At 38.1% G+C, this 22181-nt stretch overlaps 1 protein-coding gene across 1 annotated transcript in view; it reads left to right on the forward strand.

Annotated features, from left to right (window-relative positions):
• pcdh15a (protocadherin-related 15a) overlaps nucleotides 1-22181 on the forward strand; it is a 365233-nt gene that overhangs the window by 16273 nt on the left and 326779 nt on the right. Inside the window, exon 2 of the mRNA XM_077236392.1 lies at nucleotides 15746-15861. Within this exon, the coding sequence (XP_077092507.1) occupies nucleotides 15774-15861 (88 nt within the window). The 5' untranslated portion in view covers nucleotides 15746-15773. The remainder of the gene's footprint in view (nucleotides 1-15745; nucleotides 15862-22181) is intronic.

Consider the following 22181-nt stretch of genomic DNA (forward strand, 5'->3'; position numbering starts at 1 on the left):
TGGACACCTGGGGAACACAAACCAACACTGTGACAGTTAATCTACGCCACAGTTCAGAAAATCAGATGTGTCAGATTTAGATCACGTAAATTCATCCACTTCTCCCAAAATAGATGAAAGTAAGTGGCCAGTGAAGTAGGAGTAAACTTAATAGTTACTTACGCAATGTGTATCTGATATGAATAATACGCATTGTCAATGTATAATTGAAAGGATCGTTATTGCCGCTTCCATAGATATAAGTGTACGTATTTTACAAACTATAGAGGTATTATTTTGCTTGTACTTATGTGTATTTAAATGAATGAAACCTAAAATAAACATTATGTAGTTGAAAACACTGAATAGTTGTGATATATGACAAGATCTGAGCGCGTCCGTCTTTGGCTCAGCGCCAGCCAAAGCGCAAACGCACATTTGAATTTAGCAGCTGGTCATGTGATGCACTAAACATTCTAATCACACAAGTGTGATCGTACGCATCAAAGAGTTAATCGTGGATTATACAACAGACGTTATACAGCTCAGTGCCTTCATGCAGTTGATTAATAAGCCATCGGTTTGATATATCAGCCTTTTTCATGCTATAACCGATATGCCGTTAAGCCAAAAATTGGCTGATAAATATCGACAGCCGATACATCGGTGCATCAACACATATGACATCATGGCATTTGGTAATTAGACACTCAAGAATGGATGTTGATGACATCCGACCTGATCCTTTGAGTGTAGTTTTGAGTCTTTATTGAGTTTGTTGGAGTGCATTTTGCTGGATATGATCAGATGAGCTAATGCTGCCTCCAGCAATGGTTCATATTAGCTTAAACTGTTTCCTGTAACATAGACTCAGGGTAAAAATAAACAGGTCCATCAGCTAACAGTCTTGGATCCAGGTGGCATGTTATTTGGTTGCTTGAGTTTTCTGATGTTTGAAAAATAATGGGTTGGTTGATAGCTTAGAAAATAAGAACAAATGAGAGGGAACTTTTATTTACTCTATATACGTATGCAATTTATCAAATAATATATTAAGATATTGTATGATCAATGAATAGTCCCAATGGATATTATTTTTATCACCACATACATATACTGCACAGATACTTGTGCATACTTGGTGTCTAAGCAGACAAATATATTTCCACTGACATTAACATAAGAAGTTAAAATAGTGGCATTTACCTTTATCTTCACATATACGGCAAAGGAATGTTGTTCTTGAGTCATATGACCCTTGAAATGCATTTATAACGCCTTTCATTGATCCACAGCTGGATGTGTTGTCTATCTTGATAGAGGCTGAATGAGGTGCTGCTCTGGTTTGACCTCAGCTCTGTCCACACTTGGTTTGAATGTGTTTTCAAACCAACATCAATATCAAACAACAATCACATCACCCTGTCACACACACACACACACACACACACACACACACACACACACACACACACACACACACACACACACACACGCACGCACACTTACTTTACTTATTTCTTTACCCTTGTATGCTATTAATTCTAGTTTGTTTAATATTGTGACCTGCCTTTTTAGATTGCTGGAAGAATTTCTCAATGGTGAAGTAACCTTCTGCTGTCAATTCACAGATGTTTAATTGTCATAGATCCCCAATGGATGTAGTTCCCTTTCGAGAGCGGTCACTTCAACATTGTGTTGCTAAAGCTGCGGGAACTCATCCCATTCTCCAGTGTTAGCAACTCAATGTCTTGTTCTTGAATATCAGGGAACCAAGGTTACAACAGTAACCGGAGATGTTTTTTAAAGATATAGATCAAACAGAACATTTATTTTGTTTAGGCAGTGGTGTAGATTTCATATTAAACCATAGGAAGTTGTGGGTATAAAATGGGAATTTTATAACCCACCTTGAAAGCCAATTTGAATTAGAAGTGACAATTCAATTAAGAATTAGAATTAAAAATTTTTTGTTCAGCTGATAAATTATTTTAGGCCATCTACAGGTGTCTTGTTCAGCAAATTAGCAAAATTCAGAATAATTTTCCAAGCATAGGCCTAGTTTAATAATATAGGCTGCGTTTACACTTGGCATTAACATGCAATCGCAATCAAGCAGATCGGATTGTGCCAAGCAAGACGAGGCCGAGGGCTGTGAGAGAGCGGCACGAGGCCGGTGGTGTGATTACAGATGAGCGACACTTGCGCGACGCACCGGTCTCGTATCTCTCACAGAGGAGCGGAAGCATAAAAGGAGGAGCGACGACAGTGGAGATCGAGAGAGGCCAGGCCTGGACTTGTGTTGTGTTTTGTTATATGTGACTGCAGTCGTCCGTGAGGGATACGAGGCCGGTGCGTCGGGCGGGTGTCGCTCATCCGTAATCACGCCACCTCTCTCCTGGCCCTCGGCCTCGTCCTGCTCGCCACACGGATCATTAACCAATCAGGACATGGCACGTTTACATTTTTTTTTTCACATTTAGTAGCCTCTGTATCTGGATAACCAATCAATAAATGAGGTCTGTGGCACGACACCAGATTAAAAGTAAAGATGATACAAATTAAACAATGTCCCAATTGACCCTTCGCAGGTAGTTTAATTGACAAAGCTTCCGACAAAGGAGTCAGGAGCGTTAAGGCGGGCTTACACTGCGATTTTCGTCTGATTTTAAGCCGAATTCTGACTCGTGTGAGTCGGGCTGATTTTCAGCGTTGTCGTGCAGTGTTCGTGCAGTGAACAGGGAGAAACGCAGTGAACAGGTTCGCAAAATGGATTAACATATTACCCACGTCTTCCTAGCAACCCACGATGTATCTAAACTGTGCCTCTTTTATTAATGTGTTAAACAATATTTTTGTATAATAAATAAAGCTGTTTTTAATATTCATTGATGACTAATTATTGCAGTGTTCGGATATATTATAGACTGATAATAATTTTAATTATATGCCTATAATTCATTGTAATCAACCTAAATGTTTTAGATAATTTTTAATGAGGAGGAGTAAGCTTCATGTAATCTTTTATTATCCTCACAGCGCATTGGTTATGTGTGATGCGCTATGAAATTATTGCGTGGCAAATTAATTGTAATGGCCTATCAATTTAATAATAAAAGTAGCCTTCCCTAATAACAATAATAATACAATAATGTTACTAATAATTTAATACATAAATTGGAAATGCTAAATCATCTTGATATTGATAGCTGATGCTTGTATCGACAATTTCTCTGGATTCATGATACTGTAGCGTCCTCTGGCAAGGACGAGACGGTTTTGATAACAAAGGGTGTTTATTAGAGGCTGTTGTTGGCCACAGCCCACGCCATACACACCCGACTTATAAGAGAACCGCACTTGAACCAGCGAGGCGCTCTTTTCTCCTCCTCCCTCCCAGGTTCCCCCATCACTCCCCCAAGGGGTGGAGCCTCTTTCCATATTCAACTTGAACAACGAATCAATCGAATCACATAAAACGAATAAAGTTCAACCTTAATATTAAATGCATCCTTACTTGTAACAGAACAGGATTTTGAACATGTTACAATATCGTGGTCTTTCGACGCAACCCGGCACGGGGGTTTAACGCACATATTTCACACGTATAGTGTGAGCAGTGAAGTCGCAGCTCGACGTTCTGACCGTATAGCACATAAATCCTGAACTTTGGCTTTGCAGTGTATGCCCGCCTTTAGTAGATTAAAGTTGGAGGATTTTAATTTGAAAAACGGAGTGTACTGACGTCTTTCCGCAGTTAAAACCATATTCCTTCTTATGTTCTTTCATGTTTATTTGATGCTATAAATTAAGATCTCATGACTGACTGTGATTGTACTCGTTCAGATAATGTTGCACAATTAAAATGAAAAATGACACAAACAGTATCATGTAAGTCTAAATAAACTGTTTTAAAGATTGACGTTTATTGTAAGGTTCAAATAAGTTTATTTTCTTGTCTATACTGCGTCTGGCCATTATTTTTTGACAGCCACGTGGGGAGACTGGGCGAGAATGTATATGACGTCGCTCTCTGAATGTAGATACGATGGCTGGATTGCGTTTACATTACACGGAGATCCGATCACAATGCGTCCTCGACTACCTCTGGACCAGGACACGCTGATCGGATAACGTCGGTGTATGTGGACAACATCCGGATACAGGTTGCATGTTAATGCCAGGTGTAAACGCAGCTCAAACCCACATTGACCCCAAAACTTAAAGGGATAGTTCACCCTTTAATTCAAATCTGTCATCATTTACTCACCCTGTTTACAAATCTGTATGACTTTCTTTATTCTGCAGAGCACAAAATCTATTTTGAAGATTGTTGATAACCAGTTTTGACCACTGAAAAAATAAATAGCACTGAGATAGTTTTCAAAATACACCTCAGTAACACTGTAAAATGTCATTAGTTAACTTTAAAAAAGCATGCAAACTGATTGCATAAAAAGTCAAGTGAAATAGTAATGGTATGAAGCCCTTAAAGGGACACGGTGAAGAAAAAAGAATGGGATGTGTTTTGTTTGCTTAAAAGTGAATGTTTAGCTTCAACTGTGTACATCTTTGGTGCCGCCTTGTTCATGTGACACATTCTGTTTTAAATTTCAACTCACAGTAACACATCTCTGTGCTTGATTGCCATCACAGGTGCTTAAGAAAACATATCTAGGTCATTGACATGGGTTAATCCCTGGAGTCATTAGTGTTTGGACCCCTTACGTCCTCTGATTGCATCTCACGCTGGCTAATGATTCGCACTGCTGTCTTTGGCAGCATTCACTCTTAGTCAGGTAACAATTAAAGAGAAGGTGGGAAATTAGATTTAAAGAAATATTTCACGCAAAAATGAAAATTCTTCCACAATTTATTCACCCTGATATTGTTCCACATCTTTATGCAGTTATTTTTGTATTGTAAAACCATAAATTGGAATTTGGATCGACTTGAGGGAGAGTAAGCCATTACATGATTTAGATTCCTATTGCTGTAAAGCAGGAGGGAACAAAAACTTTTATTGTACCTTAACTGGTGTTTTACTGGAAGTACGGCCTGTCGACGATCATCCCTCGGGTGGCTGCTGAACGCATGCTGCGCCAATGAGTGGCTTGTCAGTGAAGTTTAGTCATTTTAAATTATTTAGAAATGTAAAAAAGTGTCCTAGCATTACATAGCATCAAAGTGTCTTTGATGAGGGGTTTAGCTTGACAGAACATTTCATGAATAAAAGACTGTTGGACATTGACTGTAATAGGTGTTAGCGTGAGATTTCAGCAATTTTCATTGATTTCTTATTTGCCTGTGGAAAAAGTAGTGTGCTATTAAATAGGTGAGCTTGGTTGATATTATAGTCCACAGTGACGGCAATGGAAATGGCCTTCTTACCCCTGAATGCTTTGCTGAAACGTAGTGATACCAATCACTTTGAGTAAAGGCCCTTGAGAAAAGAAAGAGTTAAAAAATCAATAATTTAACAGAATTAAACAAAATAAGTTTGTTTGTCTCAATCATCATTCCTGTAGCTCAAACAGTAGAGCATGGCTCTAGCAACACCAAGGTCATGGGATTGATTCACAGGCAATGCATTAACTGATAAAAATGTATACCTTGAATACAATGCAAGTCACTATATTTATTTTATTTTGATTTTTTTATTTTATTTTAGTTTAGTTTGGTTTAGTCTCGGGCCATTGGCAGGGAAATGCCCTATGGTCAGTCCATTTTATTTCATTTTCATATCATTTCATTTCATTATTTCATTTCATTGATGCTGGAGCCTTTCCCATTGTCTTGGGCCATTGGCAGGGAAACACCCTATGGCCAGTCCATGTATTATTATTTTTTATTTATTATTCATTTTTTTATTTATTATTATTATTATTATTATTATTATTATTATTATTATTATTATTATTATTTTATTTTTGGTTTAGTTTTGTCTCAGACCATTGGCAGGGAAATACCCGATGGCCAATCCATTTAATTTCATTTAATGTAATTTCATATCATAGTTGCTGGGATGCTAGAGTGTATCCAACTGTCTCGGGCCATTGGCAGGGAAACATCCTATGGCCACTGGCCAGTCCATTTCATTTAATTTCCACTTTCAATTCATTTAATTTTATTTCATGGTTGCTTGGAGCCTATCCCTTTCGGCCATTGGCAGGGAAATACCCCATGGTCAGTCCGTTTAATTTAATTTAAAGGCAGGGTAGGTAGAAATCCCCAAAAATACTTTTTTTTCCAAATTTGTTTAAACTGTCTTTATATATCAATGCATAATTAAAATGTAAGTACTCTGGAAAAGAAATTATAAAAATCGAGTGTCTGTAGTCCTCTCAGGACTGCAATAAACACAGCTCATTATTCCATTAAATCCCACCCCTCCCTTCTCGGCTCCTTCCAAAGCCACGCTCCCAAAACACATGAACGCGCGATCCCAGCCGTGCGCTCAGCTGGAAGAGTCAGACGCGTTTACCAGCACAGAGCAGAGAGGAGCGCAGTGCATGTAGTGACATCATGTCAGAATCACAAGAAATAAAATAACTAACTTTATCAGTATGAATATAAACAATTAGCATGGCTGTTAGTACTCACTATCAGGCTCGCATATCGATACTGGTAAAGTTTAAAATATTTTACTAGCTCATAACGGAATCAAACTAAATATAAGGCAAAGCTATAAATAGCTTAATTGATACACGTTTGTCGTTACTATCAGTTACACTGTGATGAAGGTGAATTTGTAAGATTCATAACATAAGATTGTTTAGAGATAAACTGAGTAACATACACTCAAACACCTTCTCACAACTGCATTGCAGACACAAGATAATATAACACACACACACACAACATATATTGTATAACACATACAGATACACAGTGTTGGGAAAGTTCACTTTCTACATGAACTAGTTCAAAGTTCAGTTCACAAATTTTAAAACTTCACAATTTTGAACTAAGTTCACGGCTCCAAAAAATTAACTAGTTCATAGTTCTTTTTTTCCATATGTTGCTGTGAGCTATTTTTTATTTTTATTATTGCCACAACCCATATACAACCACAGACAGCGGTTATTTTATCGGCGGGCAAAGTTTGCACAGAAATGTGAGATTTTTCCCATCCTCACCGACCTTGTCTTAAAACTGTTTATACAATACGACGCCTCCGCGCTCCTTTGTCGACTATATGCTGCTTTTTGTTTTGATGACGCATGCGGCGGCCGCGGTGCGACACTGGTGGCTTGTGTTGCCAGATTGGGTGTTTTTTTCGCTACATATTAAGGCCCCTTTACGTGTGTTTTATCCGGGTTTTCGCCTGGAAGACTCTATAGAAATCTGGCACCCTATTGAACGAAGTTAAACTGAGAGAGCGTGCGTTCACAGACACCAGAATGAGCGCGTTCACAATAACGTTCATCATGCAGTAATACAGTACGTTCAGTTCACGTTCGCCCAAAATATGAACGCGTTCATTGAACTCGTTCAGGCACAACACTGCAGATAGAGTTCACGGTGAACATAGGAACAAAGTTTAGGCAGAGGGTAAAGCTAGGTATAAAAATAGATCCCCTAAACTTTTTAACCTAAAGTTAGATTTGGCGAAATTAAACAAAACAGCTTTCAACTGCAGATAGGCCTATTGCTTATTTATCGTCTCAACCCTGGCTCACTAACTGTAACGTTATACCAGTCGACACCAAAGTTACACTGTCATAGCTAAGCCAGTGTAACGTTAGTTATGCTACGTAACGTTAGGTAGCTATATTAGGTAGCTACGTGTGCTAGTGATAAATGCTTCATGAAAAAATAAATGCCATCAAAATGAAAACAGCAAGATTACCTGTCCAGCAGAAATAAAGCCATCATGGAGTCACTTTTCAGCCCCTTGAGATCCCTCAGTTGTCGCCACCGCTGGAAAGCCACGCCGATATTGACTCTCGTATGACTTCTTTATTTATCCAAATACTTTTTGTTCATAGCCTTTTCAAAAACTGTCTTACTTTTTTTAACTTGTTTGACTTCGCTGCCTCTTTATGCAGGTAACGTTACTGAGAATTTTGACTGTTCTTTCTCTGCCATAATTGTTATTACTAGCTTCCGTGCCTCTTCAAACGGGTGCGCGCATTTGGGCTGCTCCTGGGTGGTATCCATGGTAGCGAGGGAGAGTGACAGTCGCCCAAGCCAATCATTTCTTTCGTCCCGAATGGAATAATGAGCTGTGTTTATTACAGTCCTGAGAGGACTACAGACACTCGATTTTTATAATTTATTTTCCAGCGAACTTACATTTTAATTATGCATTGATATATAAAGACAGTTTAACCCTTTGGCACGTATGATCACACCGGTGTGATCAGTCTTGGCTGGTCCCTGGAGCGGACGATCACACTGGTGTGATCAGTCTTGGCTGGTCCCTGGAGCGTATGATCACACCGGTGTGATTAGAACGGTCAGTGCATCACATGATCAACTGCTAAATTCAAACGTGCTTTCGCGCGTTGACTGGCGCTGAGCCAGAGACGGACGCACTAAGTGCTGTCATATATCACAAATATTGAGTGTTTTCAACCACATAATGTTTATTTTAGGTTTCAGACACTTAAATACACATAAGTACTACCAAAACAATGATTTTGAGTTTGTAAAATACACACTGATGTCTATGGAAGCGGCAATAATAATCCTTTCCATTATAATAAGACGACACTTTTATTCATATCAGATACACATTATGTAAGTAGCTTTTCATTTTACCCTATTCTTCTCCAAGTTCACCGGCCACTTACTTTCATGTATTTCGTGAGAAGTGGAGGCATTGATGTGTTGTAAATCCAACAGATCCGATTCTCTGAACTGGGAAACAATCTAACATGGCGCCGCCCATTGTGCATACAGCTCAACTAACGCGATTGTTATAAAGGTGTTTAAACAACAAAACACATCCACTTGCACATATTTGACAATTGGAATATCAGTGTTTCATGCTATAGCTAATACATTGGTGTATATTTTTAATAAAAAAGGAAAAAATTACATAAAAGCAGATCATCATTCATTCAGCGCTGTGTTGTGGTTACGCTGTGTCACGTGACAAGCAATGACGCGTCACCATGGAAACATTAAAGTGACAAGTTCTAAATAACGGTCACCTTGAAAAACTCACGCTGAGGGGTCAGTTAGAATATTTTAAACTTACGTGTGAAAGGGTTAAACAAATTTGGAAAAAAGTATTTTTGGGGATTTCTACCTACCCTGCCTTTAATTTAATTTCATATCATGGTTGCGGGGATGCTGGAGTCTATGCCATTGTCTCTGGCCATGGCAGGGAAACACATATGGCCATTCCATTTTATTTCATTTCTATGACTGCTGGGATGCTGGAGCTTATCCCATAGCATCGGGCAATTGGCAGGGAAAAACATCCTATGGCCACTGGCCAGTCCATTTAATTTCATTTTCACTTTCACTTTCACTTCATTTCATTTTATTTCATGGATGCTGGGATGTTGTAGCCTATCCTATTCGGCCATTGGCAGTGGAACACTCTTTGGCTATTCATTTTATTTTTATTTTATTTTATTTTATTTTATTTTATTTTATTTTATTTTATTTTATTTTATTTTATTTTATTTTATTTATTTTGTTTTATTTTATTTTATTTTATTCATTTTATTTTATGGCCAGTCCATTTTATTTAATCTTTTATTTCATTGCAGGGTTGCTACGGCCAGTCCATTTTTTACTTTATTTATTTTATTGTATTTTATTTGTATTCAGGGAGAGAGAGAACTTCACTGATCATAAGCAAGTGTCATCAATCTAGCTTATTTGTAAATTAATAAATGTATTTGCCCCTGCTTTGCTGTATACTGATAATTTCACAGACATAACTCATGAGTATAAGCAATATGTTGAAATTATGCAAATGCTTTAAATCCCAGTAGAAAATTTGCTCTTTTTGTTTGGGGTCAACTAATGCTAATTAAATCCACACATTGTCATTCTGATCATTTGTTTAATTTGATAGCAAGACAGATCATAGGAAATCCAGATCTACGAGAATGGGCGTTTGAGGGATAACAGTCTGGATGTAAAACGTTTGCTGTCGGGGTTGGTGTTTAGGAACTTCGTGTCTGTTGGGTAATTTTGACAGCAGGAGACAGCTTGTTCAGAGGTCCTTGGATCCTTCCGGAAATCCAGCAGCTTTGTACTTTGATATCAAATGTTACTGTGAAAGATGCATGGACCCTTGATAAAAAAACCCTGCCCAGCCATCTGTGCTCTTCTTAAGAAACGCAAGCTAAGAATTTGAAGAGTGTTGTTGAAATAATAGAACATTACAGGCAGCACAATAATGATGCATTATCGCTGTTACTCCAACAGCAGAAAGGGCTGCAGGTTTCGATCTACTTTCAAGATGACATGATAATATTCAGTTCTTGTGTTTTTTTATTTTTTTATTTTTTATATGTAGCTAAACAGAATTAATGCAGTCATGAGTACTGAGGTTATAGTGTAGACCTGCTGGTTAATAGAAAAACACGTATGAATGAAATGTGAATGATCCCCGTCTGCTAAAGAGTGCTTCACTGGCTGTTTTGAGAATGGAATACTAGAGTACTTTTTACCACATACTCCACTTTATACACTGAATTTTAACTACTGCTGACTATTACTCTAAATATTGTGTGAATAACTTCATATCACTTATTAAATGATAAATATTCAGACAGTATGCTATATAGCTGTCAAATGACCTCTTTACAGTGCTTGTTTTACATAAAAATGAAATTATGTTCCCTAAGCTAATGTATTTATTGAGAATAACAGGATATGCAGCAACAAAAAATATTGCATCAACAATGCATCATTGTTTAATGCAAATTATAGCAAACATATTTGTCATATTTTGAGACATATATTACATATATGTAAAACTTGGGTAATTTTGTAAAATGCAATCAAATCAAGAATCTGTTCATTTCGTTTAACTTTTATGTAACTGACAGAAGTACAAAGCAAAGATTTCCAATGTTTTCACTGGCCAACTAAATTTGTTTTTGGAACTATAGGCAAATTTTGATTTTGATGGCTGCAACACACTCAAAAAAAGTTGGGACTATGCTATTAGAAAAGTTGGGACTATTGTTGTATATATATATATATTTCCCAGTTCATGACGTCACCCGCCTATGACGTTCCGCCACACCATTGGACTGATTTTATATTTGCTTCAAGAAATCATCATGTCTTTTGGATCATCTGAGATGAGCTCAGGCCCATAGAACTCTGTGGCATCTGTGCATAGAACTGATGTATAGATTTCTCCTTGCATAACAGAGATTCAAGTTTCATTTATTGATACAGCAGCAAACTGTGTTAATTGACAACGGTTTTCTAAAGTTCTCTTGAGCCTATGTAGCAATATTTAACACCGTAGCATCTAGCATGATGGGGTCTCATCTGAGGGCTCAAAGGTCAAGGACATTCATCAGAGGATTCTAGCCTGGGCCTACATGTACTGAGATTTCTCCAGATTCTTTGAATCTTTTCAGAATATTATGTATGGCAGATGGTAAAAGACCTAGGCTAAATTCTTCGCAATCTTGAATTAGGAAACACCTCGGTTACGACTGTAACCTCGGTTCCCTGAAAAGGGAACGAGACACTGCGTTAATTGACGCTAAGGGAACGTGATGATGTCTTGAAGCACGTGTAAAATCAGTCTAATGGTGTGACGGAACGTCAGAGGACGTCATGAACCAGGAAACTATAAAGCCTGCCCAAACAAAGCAGCGCTAGCTTCTTTAGGTGTGAGCAAGTTGCTTACAGGCACATAGGAGATATGGCAGGTGACGCAACGTCTCGTTCCCTCTTCAGGTAGGTTCCATTTCAAGGGAACTCGCGCTGCATCGATTGACGCTAAGGGAACGTCTATACCAACACCACCATAGTGAGTGTCTGTGCTGTGTGAAATCATAAGAGCAGCATTAGAACGAAAGCACCCGAGACCCTGGTGTAGAGTCCAAGTCCAAAGAGTAAAATCTTATGGATGTATGTGGTGAGGACCATCCTGCCGCATCATAAACGTCCTGGAGGGGCACTCCTGACATCAGGGCCTTAGAGGTTAGATGCTGGGGACCCTTTGTTAGGGGGTCCAAAACATACAAATAATTGTTCGACTTAACGCTACAAGGCAGCTCTGTGCATCCAGCATCCAGTGCCCTAACTGGGCATAGCAGATAGTTCTTTTCCTGGTCCGAATCTTGAAAAGGAGGAGGAAAGAAGGCCTGCAATACTATAGATCTGGCCACATTAGTGGGGATCTTTGGAACATAACCAGGTTTATGATGAAGAAATGCTTTAAACATGCCAGGCGCAAATTCCAAGCACGAGGGTGCAACAGACAAAGCCTGAGGATCTCCTATTCTTTTAAGAGATGAGATAGCAAGGAGGAACAGAGCTTTCAAAATAAGAAATCTCGGTTGAGAGACCTGACCCTATGAGCTGGGCCCCCTCAGAGGCCAAGCCCACAGGTTCCATAATTCGGGTCGAGGGTGAAAGATTGTCCCTTTGCTTGGGACAGAAGGTCCTTCCTGAAGGGAAGCTCCAGTGGAGGCCCGTCGAGGAGAGACACTAGATCTGGGAACCAAACTCTGCCCGGCCACCACAGGGCTATAAGGAGTAGGCGTACATGACTAGAGTAGGCAATCTCTCCATTACTCCCGGAGCAGAGCGATCGGGGGAAAAGCATACAAACGTAGCCTCGGCCACATCTGTACCATCGCATCTAGTCCGAGAGGAGCTTGATGCGTGAGGGAGAACCTGAGTGGACAGTGAGACGTCTCTCGAGATGCAAACAGATCCACTTGTGCCTGGCCTAACACCCTTCATGCTTACTCGCCATAACTGAATATATAGACGCAGCACGAGTTCCCTTGAAAGGGAATGTGATCTTTTTCATTGTTTGACAATTCTCTGATGAAATTTGGCACAAGGGGGTGGGCCATGACCTATATCTTTGCTTGGAAGAACTGAGACTTTGGTGGGTGCTCCTTTTATACCCAAACATAACAGCCTCACCTATTACAAGTTAACCTGGTTATTGTGGACCGTTTCAAAACCGTTTAACTTAGATATCATATAATCTTTTTTCACTCTTTTTTGCCTCTGTCCCAACTTTTTTGAAGTGAGTTGCAGCCTACAAAATCAAAAATATTTTTTTTATCCAAAATACAATTAAATTGTCCAGTGAAAACATTGGGAAACTTTTCTTTGTATTTTTATCAGTTAAATAAAGGTTAAACATAATTAACATCACAGATTCTTGATTTTATTGCATTTTACACGTCACAACTTTTCTGGAAATGGGGTTGTATATAGTATATATATATACGTACCTCATTCAGACAAGATGGACACCACATCAAGCTGCAGATCAATAAAAGGTGCTATGAATGAATTTCAAAAATCGTTTGAATCAAATACAACATTTCTTTGGCATAGTGGAAGATAAAGGTAAACAACACTATGTTTACCTTTTACATTAAACATATATTTACGTTCTTGAACACACCTACATTTCAAGCAATGTTTCTAGCCTTGAAAACTGGATTTACATTTTTTGTCAATCTAAGGCAGCCTTTATGCTGTCAAACATTTCTTTTTTCACAGATATCTGGCACAGATCAGACATTTTTGTCAAGCAATTAGGAAAAACATGGTTTGGTCATCCAATTTGGATTAATTTCAAATGTGGTTCTAAATATGACATGTAATTGATATCTGGTCAATCTGAATGTTCATGTAAATACTGCCTGTCCTTTTAATTAGGTATTTTCACCATGAAGTGTTGAATATTATGTGTATTTATTTAATTTGAGTTTTTAAAAATAAGATAGGCATATGTGTCAGAATATATATTTGCATTGCATTTGGCAGATGCTTTTATTCATTTTATCAGTTCATGTATTCCCTAAATGGTTTTAATTAGTGTAAATGCATTCTTTGTTTCTATACTATCTCCATCACAGCATATTGGTTTCTCTCTTGTTTTTTTCTGTGTTGTAATGTGTGTCATTCCGTAAAACATAATGAAACCACAGCCGCCTCACACCAGAACGGTCAGTCATTCTCATAGATGCACAGGTGAGCCAAACTTCAGCATTTCTTAAAGGGTCCCGATAGCAGCCAGAAAAAGTAGCGTATGTTGCCATGACTGTTAATTTTGGACCTTGCTTATGTTCCTCAAACCTAAGCTTCAAAGCTGAAAACAGGAGAGACGGTATTAGCAGTTCCTCTGTTTCTCTAGCCCTTCTTGTTGTGTATTGTCACAGTTGTTGAGCACTCTGTGGAAATGTTAAAGTGGGGGAACTATCATTTTCACCCATCATGCTCCAGAGACTTGCTTGTGCTCTTTTGGGAATAGAGAATCTGACAGTGGCGGCGATGTGGTCTGATGTTGTATTTAGATGACTGTGTTGACGCACATCAGCATATGGTTTTAAAGCGTTTTAGTGGCTTATGGCTGCCGCAGGCACATTGTAGAGATTGTGAGTATGAATACAGGTGACAGATCAAATGGAGATACTTGTGTTTTTAAGTTTATCTCTACATCAACCTCCACGTGTAGGCAGTAACGGATGAGACAGCCAGCCGCACGACGGGACACGCACACACATGCACAAATGAATGCTCTAATCTCATGTGTATATTTGTAGTCAAGTCAAGTATTATCTGTCCTTGCGCATCGAACACTTACAAAGCAAAGTAGATTAAACCCTTATTTCTGAGAAGGGCTTTACAATGCCAATTATTTTCCAGCACTCACACCCAGGGTCCAAATTGTGGGGGAACATAGAAAATACACCACTGTGAAAAAAAAATATATATATAGAAAAAAAATCACTCAGAAATTGCTGGTAATTTTTTAACAGTATACTTTTTTTTAACTGTAGAAGTCTCAGGGTAGATTTTTATTAGAACATTTTATTACTCTATATAAAACTTTTATCTTGCTTTTATCATTTATATATAATTTATCATCGAAAAATGGGAAATAATTGTAAACAATGTTGCCATGTCAATATTTAATGTGTGAAAAAAAATTATACCAGATTTTACATGAATGATGTTGGTCCTTCAGTTTTGCCATCACTTACAATACAACCAATAATGTTGCTCCTACATTTGTTTTTTAAAGTCTGTGTTCATTGAGACAACAATCATGTTAAGAGCATGTTTAAATTATGCAAATTCGTTTAGTGTGCACTGATCTGTAACCATGCCTGCAAAATCGACAATATCCACGTGCCAGCTTAATGCACAGATTAGGAATTTATTGACTTGTTCACAATAATGTTTGTACAAGTATAAAAACCATTACACCTATAAGAAATCCCCATAAAACATGGAAACCAGTTTGTGTGTGAGTGTGCGTGTGCATGTGCATGTTGGGTATTAACTTGTGTCTTGGATGAATTGTTTGACCAGTATGATTTAGAAAGCAGGGTGGATGATATTATTATATCAATATATACATAAAATACAGTTTTAATCATCTCTATGTAAGCTATCAGCTTGGATGCATCATTACAATTTTCTGTTATCTGTTGATTATTAAACTGAGTTTTTATTTTATTTAATTTTTTTATGTATAGTTCTGTTAATTCGTCAAGTGCTGCATGGTTTATGGCAATATATTGGTCTTTTGGACCTATAAAATGAAACCATCTCTGTCTGTTTTTTTCCACAGGTGGGTTGGCAGTAGGCAGTAACTGAAGATGAGGAGCTGGTGGCGATCGGGCTGTCTGGGTTTGGCGATTGGCTTGCTTGTTATCATCACCCAAATCTTGGCTCAAAACACAGAGGGTGAGACTCACAGTTCTGTCCATCATTCATTCCCTGTCACTAGCATGAGGGATTTTATTTACCACTTTTACAAAATAAACCTTGCACCAGGACCGTAACTTTCGATTTTGTTCCTGGATGGTGAAATGGGATGTTACAGCCCAGCGTTTATGCTCTGAGGGAAGTCAGAGAGATAATTGTATCTCTATTTCTGTGTGGCAACGTCTCACAAATCGGTCTCTGCATCTTCTCTGCACACCTTCATTACCGAAGCAGCCAGATACAGCTCTCCAAACTGAGAGTCTGATGATGTATGAATTATACCGTCACGTCTGCCAAAGACAAACTGACAACCGTAATAAAAATCTCAAAACGTTGCTGGAAATGCCGTGAGGCTGAGTGGAAATAGAGGCAAATAAATTGTGGCTATTGTCAGACTGTTCAGATTAGCAGTTGAGGATAAAAGATTGGTGGGCGTCTATAGTTGACATTTTCAGATATCCTTGTCTGTTCATGCAGTGTTTATTGTTATAGATTTTTATATGATTTGAAGAGTTCAGTGAGGATGTTATGTTTGGGGCTGGGTGGTGAAATTGTGTATAACGGTTGGTGGTTGTTATTCTGCCATACTCTGCCATTCACCGCAGAATTTACATGATGCAGTTTCTTACAGCAGTCATTAGCATGCTGTAATGAAAATCTTACAGGTCTTACAAATCTTACAGGTACTTCCAGTGTACACAGCTTTATTAATTATAATGTTAGTCATTTAGATTTGTGCGATGTAACTTGTGTCTGATGTAGACATACACTGCAAAAAGTAGTAATCTGCAATATTTACGTTAAAGAGACATTTCTTCCTGATCTTACCCTTAAATTTAGTTTTGCTTGATTCAGTATTTTTTAATAACATTTTTTATTTGTAAAAAACACATGAAGCACATCATTTTAGGTTACCATGTTTTCAGAGAAGTGTAAATGAATGTGGTTGCCAAGCGATGTCACATCTTGGCTAATTAATATACAGTAAACAACTGTCCATGGACATGCTATTTATTGGAAGGATAATAACATTTGTAATAAAACTTGATCCAAAGCTGGCAATCCAATAATGCAATGCTATGAACTTTAAATTGAAACTTAAATATGAAGTTTAAACTGATTAAATTGAGGGTTATATGTTTGTTCAGAGCATTTTGATTTGTACAGTCAAAGCACAGTATAATGGAGAGTTGACAAAAAACTTTTGCTGAAAGATGAATAGTATATATTTGTGCAAAAAAAAAAAATACTCCAAAAAAATCCATGGCATGACCCCTTTAAGATTGCCAACCAAAAAAGGAAAATAAAATTCAATCTGGTTAAAATTGAACTATTTCACTCATTGTCTATGGCCTCGTTTAGTGACCAAATTCCAATTGTTTGCTCATATGTGACACATATTGAATGTGAAAAAAAAAACGCATGCATTCAGAGTTCGGTTTCAGGCCTCGTTCATATGTGGAAATAAATCACATGGATGGCCTGAGAAAATGTTGTGTCGTCGTAGGAGAGGAATGTGGAGAAACATTGACAAAAAATATCAAACGTTGGCTTGCTCATCATAAAATTTCGGACCTACTGCTCCTCGTTAAAGCCTGCCACAATATTCTCCCACCAGTCCTGAGATCTCTCTCGCACACAATAACTGAAGCACATGCGCAGGCTGCAATGATGGCTCTTTTGGTCCTCCTCCGCCTCAAAATCATGGTGGTGTTTGGCGAAGCTCGCATATATCATAAACCTGTCATCAAGCATATTTCGTGTTCGTCCATCTGTGCAAAAAACCCCTTTAAAGGGTTAGTTCACCCAAAAATGAAAATTAAGTCATTAATTACTCACCCCCATGCTGTACCAACCCCGTAAGACCTTCGTTCATCTTCGGAACACAAATGAAGATATTTTTGATTAAATCTGAGAGGTGGATCACTGCTACATAGGCTGCCAGAGGGAATGAAACTTGACGGCCCAGAAAGTCATTAAAGAACATGTTTAAATATTCCATGTGCCTACAGTGGCTCAACTATAAGTTTATCAAGCGACGAGACTACTTTTTTCCCGAAAAAAAACCCATAAATAACGACTTTATTCGACTATTCCTTTTCTTCCTTGTGGGCCTGAGACGAGAGTTCAAGAGATTTCCACGACGCATGCGCGAGAACTGAGAAGAGGACGTTCTTCTTCTAATACTTCTTGTTCAGTTCTCGCGCATGCGTCGTGGAAATCTCTTGAACTCTCGTCTCAGGCCCACAAGGAAGAAAAGGAGTAGTCGAATAAAGTCGTTATTTATGTTATTTTTTTCGGAAAAAAAGTATTCTCGTCGCTTGATAAACTTATAGTTGAGCCACTGTAGGCACATGGAATATTTAAACATGTTCTTTAATGACTTTCTGGGCCGTCAAGTTTCATTCCCTCTGGCAGCCTATGTAGCAGTGATCCACCTCTCAGATTTAATCAAAAATATCTTCATTTGTGTTCCGAAGATGAACGAAGGTCTTACGGGGTTGGTACAGCATGGGGGTGAGTAATTAATGACTTAATTTTCATTTTTGGGTGAACTAACCCTTTAAGCATGCGCAATGTTTTCAGATTGTATGTCAAGTGTTAATCGGTTATGGTCACAATTGAAAGAAAGTGTATGGACGGTCAAAAATATCGGATATAGGCAACAAATCAGAATTGGGCATCAAGACCTGCAGTGTAAACGAGGCCTATGCTAACTATGTAAGTTTTGTATAAAATTACAAATAAAATCTTACATACTTCACCTTTAAGGCCCTTACACATGTAAGCATAACTCTTCACCATTAACATCATGCACTTTTTTGATATACTCCAAAAATGCTCAAGTTCCACAAAAGGGCAGTTTTTCTGGGTAGCTACAAAGTGGAACATGTGCAAAAAAAAAAAAAAAAGACCTGCCAATGGCTTTGATGCATCACAGAAAGGGGGGGAAAAAAAACGTTAATGTTTTTTTTTATTTTTTATTTTTTATTAAAGCGATGTGAAATCGTAATGTTGACAATTACAAGTTGTAAGCAAGGCGAACCAAACAAAGGTCAGATGACAGCAGACAAAGGATGTGAAAGTATTAAAAATAAAACAAATAAGGTAAATATAGATGAGACATTCAAAATCTCCTCATAAAGTTTGACAGCCTTTAAACCTTTTTTTTTTGCTGCTTTGAGCTCTAAAATACAGCATCAGTGTCGCAAAATTAAGTGTGACAGTCACAAATTTAGAATAGTCTTAAAATGACAGGTCAGCATCAAACAGGGTTAAAGCTGAAATAGTTTAGAAATAGCTTGACTGGCGGACACCCAATATCTGAGGTAATAATCATTTTAATAAAGTGTGTTTCATACAATGGGGAAACTTGACACAAGTTATGTGAAAGGATCTTTAGATTATTGAGTAATTAGCTTAGCAGCATGCTAATATCTGACTATTGCAACTGTGAGCATTAGTGCTTGTGTACTGATCATGTGAAGAATGCTATTTGTGTGTTGTGATTAAACGGAGATGCTGACTTTGTACAGTGTTTTAAATAAGTCCGTAAGGTGCCATTTTGTTTAGTATGCTGCCTTAGAAGAAATGTTGAATAGTAAGTAACTTCAAATGAGGGCACTATAACTTAACTGCATTTTTCAGCAGTGTATCAGTAGTAACTGTCAAAGTAGGGAGCCTTTTCATTAAAATGATTCTGTAATTTTCATCATAGTTACACTTCAACTATGAGAGACAAAATGAGAAAAAAAAAAAAAAATCCAGGACATCACATTGTAGGATTTTTAAAGAATGTATTTGTAAATTATGGTGGAAAATAAGTAGTTGGTCACCCACAAACCAGCAAGATCTCTGGCTCTCACAGACCTGTAACTTCTTTAAGAAGCTCTTTTGTCCATCACTCATTACCTGTATTAATGGCACCTGTTTGAACCCGTTTTCTGTATAAAAGACACCTGTCCACAGCCTCAAACAGTCACATTCCAAACTCAACCATGGCCAAGACCAAAGAGCTGTCGAAGGACACCAGGAAGAAAATTGTAGACCTGCACCAGGCTGGGAAGAGTGAAGCTAAAATAGGCAAGCAGCTTGGTGTGAAAAAATCAACTGTGGGAGCAAGAAAATGGAAGACATACAAGACCATTGATAATCTCCCTCGATCTGGGGCGCCACGCAAGATCTCATCCCGTGGGGTCAAAATGATCATGAGAACGGTGAGCAAAAATCCCAGAACTACACGGAGGGACCTGATGAATGACCTGCAGAGAGCTGGGACCAAAGTAACAAAGGCTACCATAAGTAACACACTACGCCGAGAGTAACTCAAATCCTGCAGTGCCAGGCGTGTCCCCCTGCTTAAGCCAGTACATGTCCAGGCCCGTCTGAAGTTTGCCAGAGAGCATATGGATGATCCAGAAGAGGATTGGGAGAATATCATGTGGTCAGAAGAAACCAGAATATAACTTCTTGGTAAAACTCAACTCGTCGTGTTTGGAGGAAGAAGAATGTAGAGTTGCATCCCAAGAACACCAAACCTACTGTGAAGCATGGGGGAGGAAACATCATGCTTTGGGGCTGTTTTTCTGCAAAGGGGACAGGAAAGCTGATCCGTGTTAAGGGAAGAAAGAACAGGGCCATGTATCATGAGATTTTAAGCCAAAACCTCCTTCCATCAGTGAGAGCCTTGAAGATGAAACGTGGCTGGGTCTTCCAGCATGACAATGATCCCAAACACACCGCCCAGTCAACGAAGGAGTGGCTCCGTAAAAAGCATTTCAAGGTCCTGGAGTGGCCTAGCCAGTCTCCAGACCTCAACCCCATAGAAAATTTGTGGAGGGAGTTGAAAGTCCGTGTTGTCCAGCGACAGCCCCGAAACATCACTGCTCTAGAGGAGATCTGCATGGAGGAATGGGCCAAAATACCAGCTACAGTGTGTGCAAACCTTGTGAAGACTTACAGGAAACGTTTGACCTCTGTCATTGCCAACAAAGGTTATGTTACAAAGTATTGAGTTGAACTTTTGTTATTGACTAAATACTTATTTTCCACCATAATTTGCAAATAAATTCTTTAAAAATCCTACAATGTGATTTCCTGGAAGTGTACCTATGATGAAAATTACAGACCTCTCTCATCATTCTAAGTAGGAGAACTTGCACAATCAGTGGCTGACTAAATACTTTTTGGCCCACCGTATATGTTTATATATATATATATATATATATATATATATATATATATATATATATATATATATATATATATATACACATTATTTATCTATTATAACTTCGACTATATTCGACTAGTTGAACTACTTGATATAATAAGCAGCTTTTGTTTTTGCAAGATATGGTTTCAAAGTATAAACTTCTTAGAAAGTAGGAGACTTCACAGAAATTGATAGTGCACTAGAGATTGGAACATATCCACTTTCTTTGGCTTCTGTCCATGTCTGCTGTCTTTCTCGGTGCCTATATTTCTTTCTATTTGTCTGTGCCTTGATCACAACTCAGAGTATGTACGCACCATTTAAAAATGGATGGAGAAATCTGGGTCTCCATCTCAAGGGACGAGCTGGATATCAACTCCACCTATTTCATCTTGTCACTGTAATTAAACTCTGCTGGATATCTGCTGCTAGGTGAGCCATTAAAGTCAGCCTGCAGGTGCACTTTGAGAGTGGAGTCAGTCTTCTCTGTCTAATTGAGAAGGAGGAGGATACTTTTCTCAAGTCTCATGCTATCAGAATGAGGCGACAGGCTGTTATTTAAAATAAAAAAAACACTGAACATAATAACACTGAGCTGCTCCTGGAAAGTATCTATTCAATGCTAGTGAGCTGCCTTGCTGTATATGCTTGCTAACACTGTATCTACACCTGAAGCGTATGGTACGTTGCAATGTGACTAAATATCTCCAGTACTTTAGTCATGCGTTGCTACTCCACCTAATTTATTTCCCCTTACAGTGTTCTGCAATAATGTGGTTTTATTTTAAAAATGTCTTGAATTGATTTCTACGGATTACATTTGTTTATTTATTTGTATGTGCTGACAGCTATGTCAAAGCCAGTTATAATTTGATTCTGGCCAACTAAATAAGAGTATATTTTATTTGTAATTAAAGTTTTAAAAATATATTATTTAGTTATTTCACTAACCTAGAGTAGTCCATATTTTATACCAGTGTATTTCTGATTATTTGTTGTTGTTGAAGGTGGTTAATTTCATGGCTGTTGCAGTGGTGCTTTAACTTTTTCCTCACCAGTGTATTTTAAAAAAAAGTTACTAGCC

Source organism: Siphateles boraxobius, unplaced genomic scaffold, assembly GCF_051911475.1.
Source record: "Siphateles boraxobius isolate OS27281-9 unplaced genomic scaffold, OSU_SipBor_1 20, whole genome shotgun sequence".
In the NCBI taxonomy this organism is placed as follows: domain Eukaryota; kingdom Metazoa; phylum Chordata; class Actinopteri; order Cypriniformes; family Leuciscidae; genus Siphateles; species Siphateles boraxobius.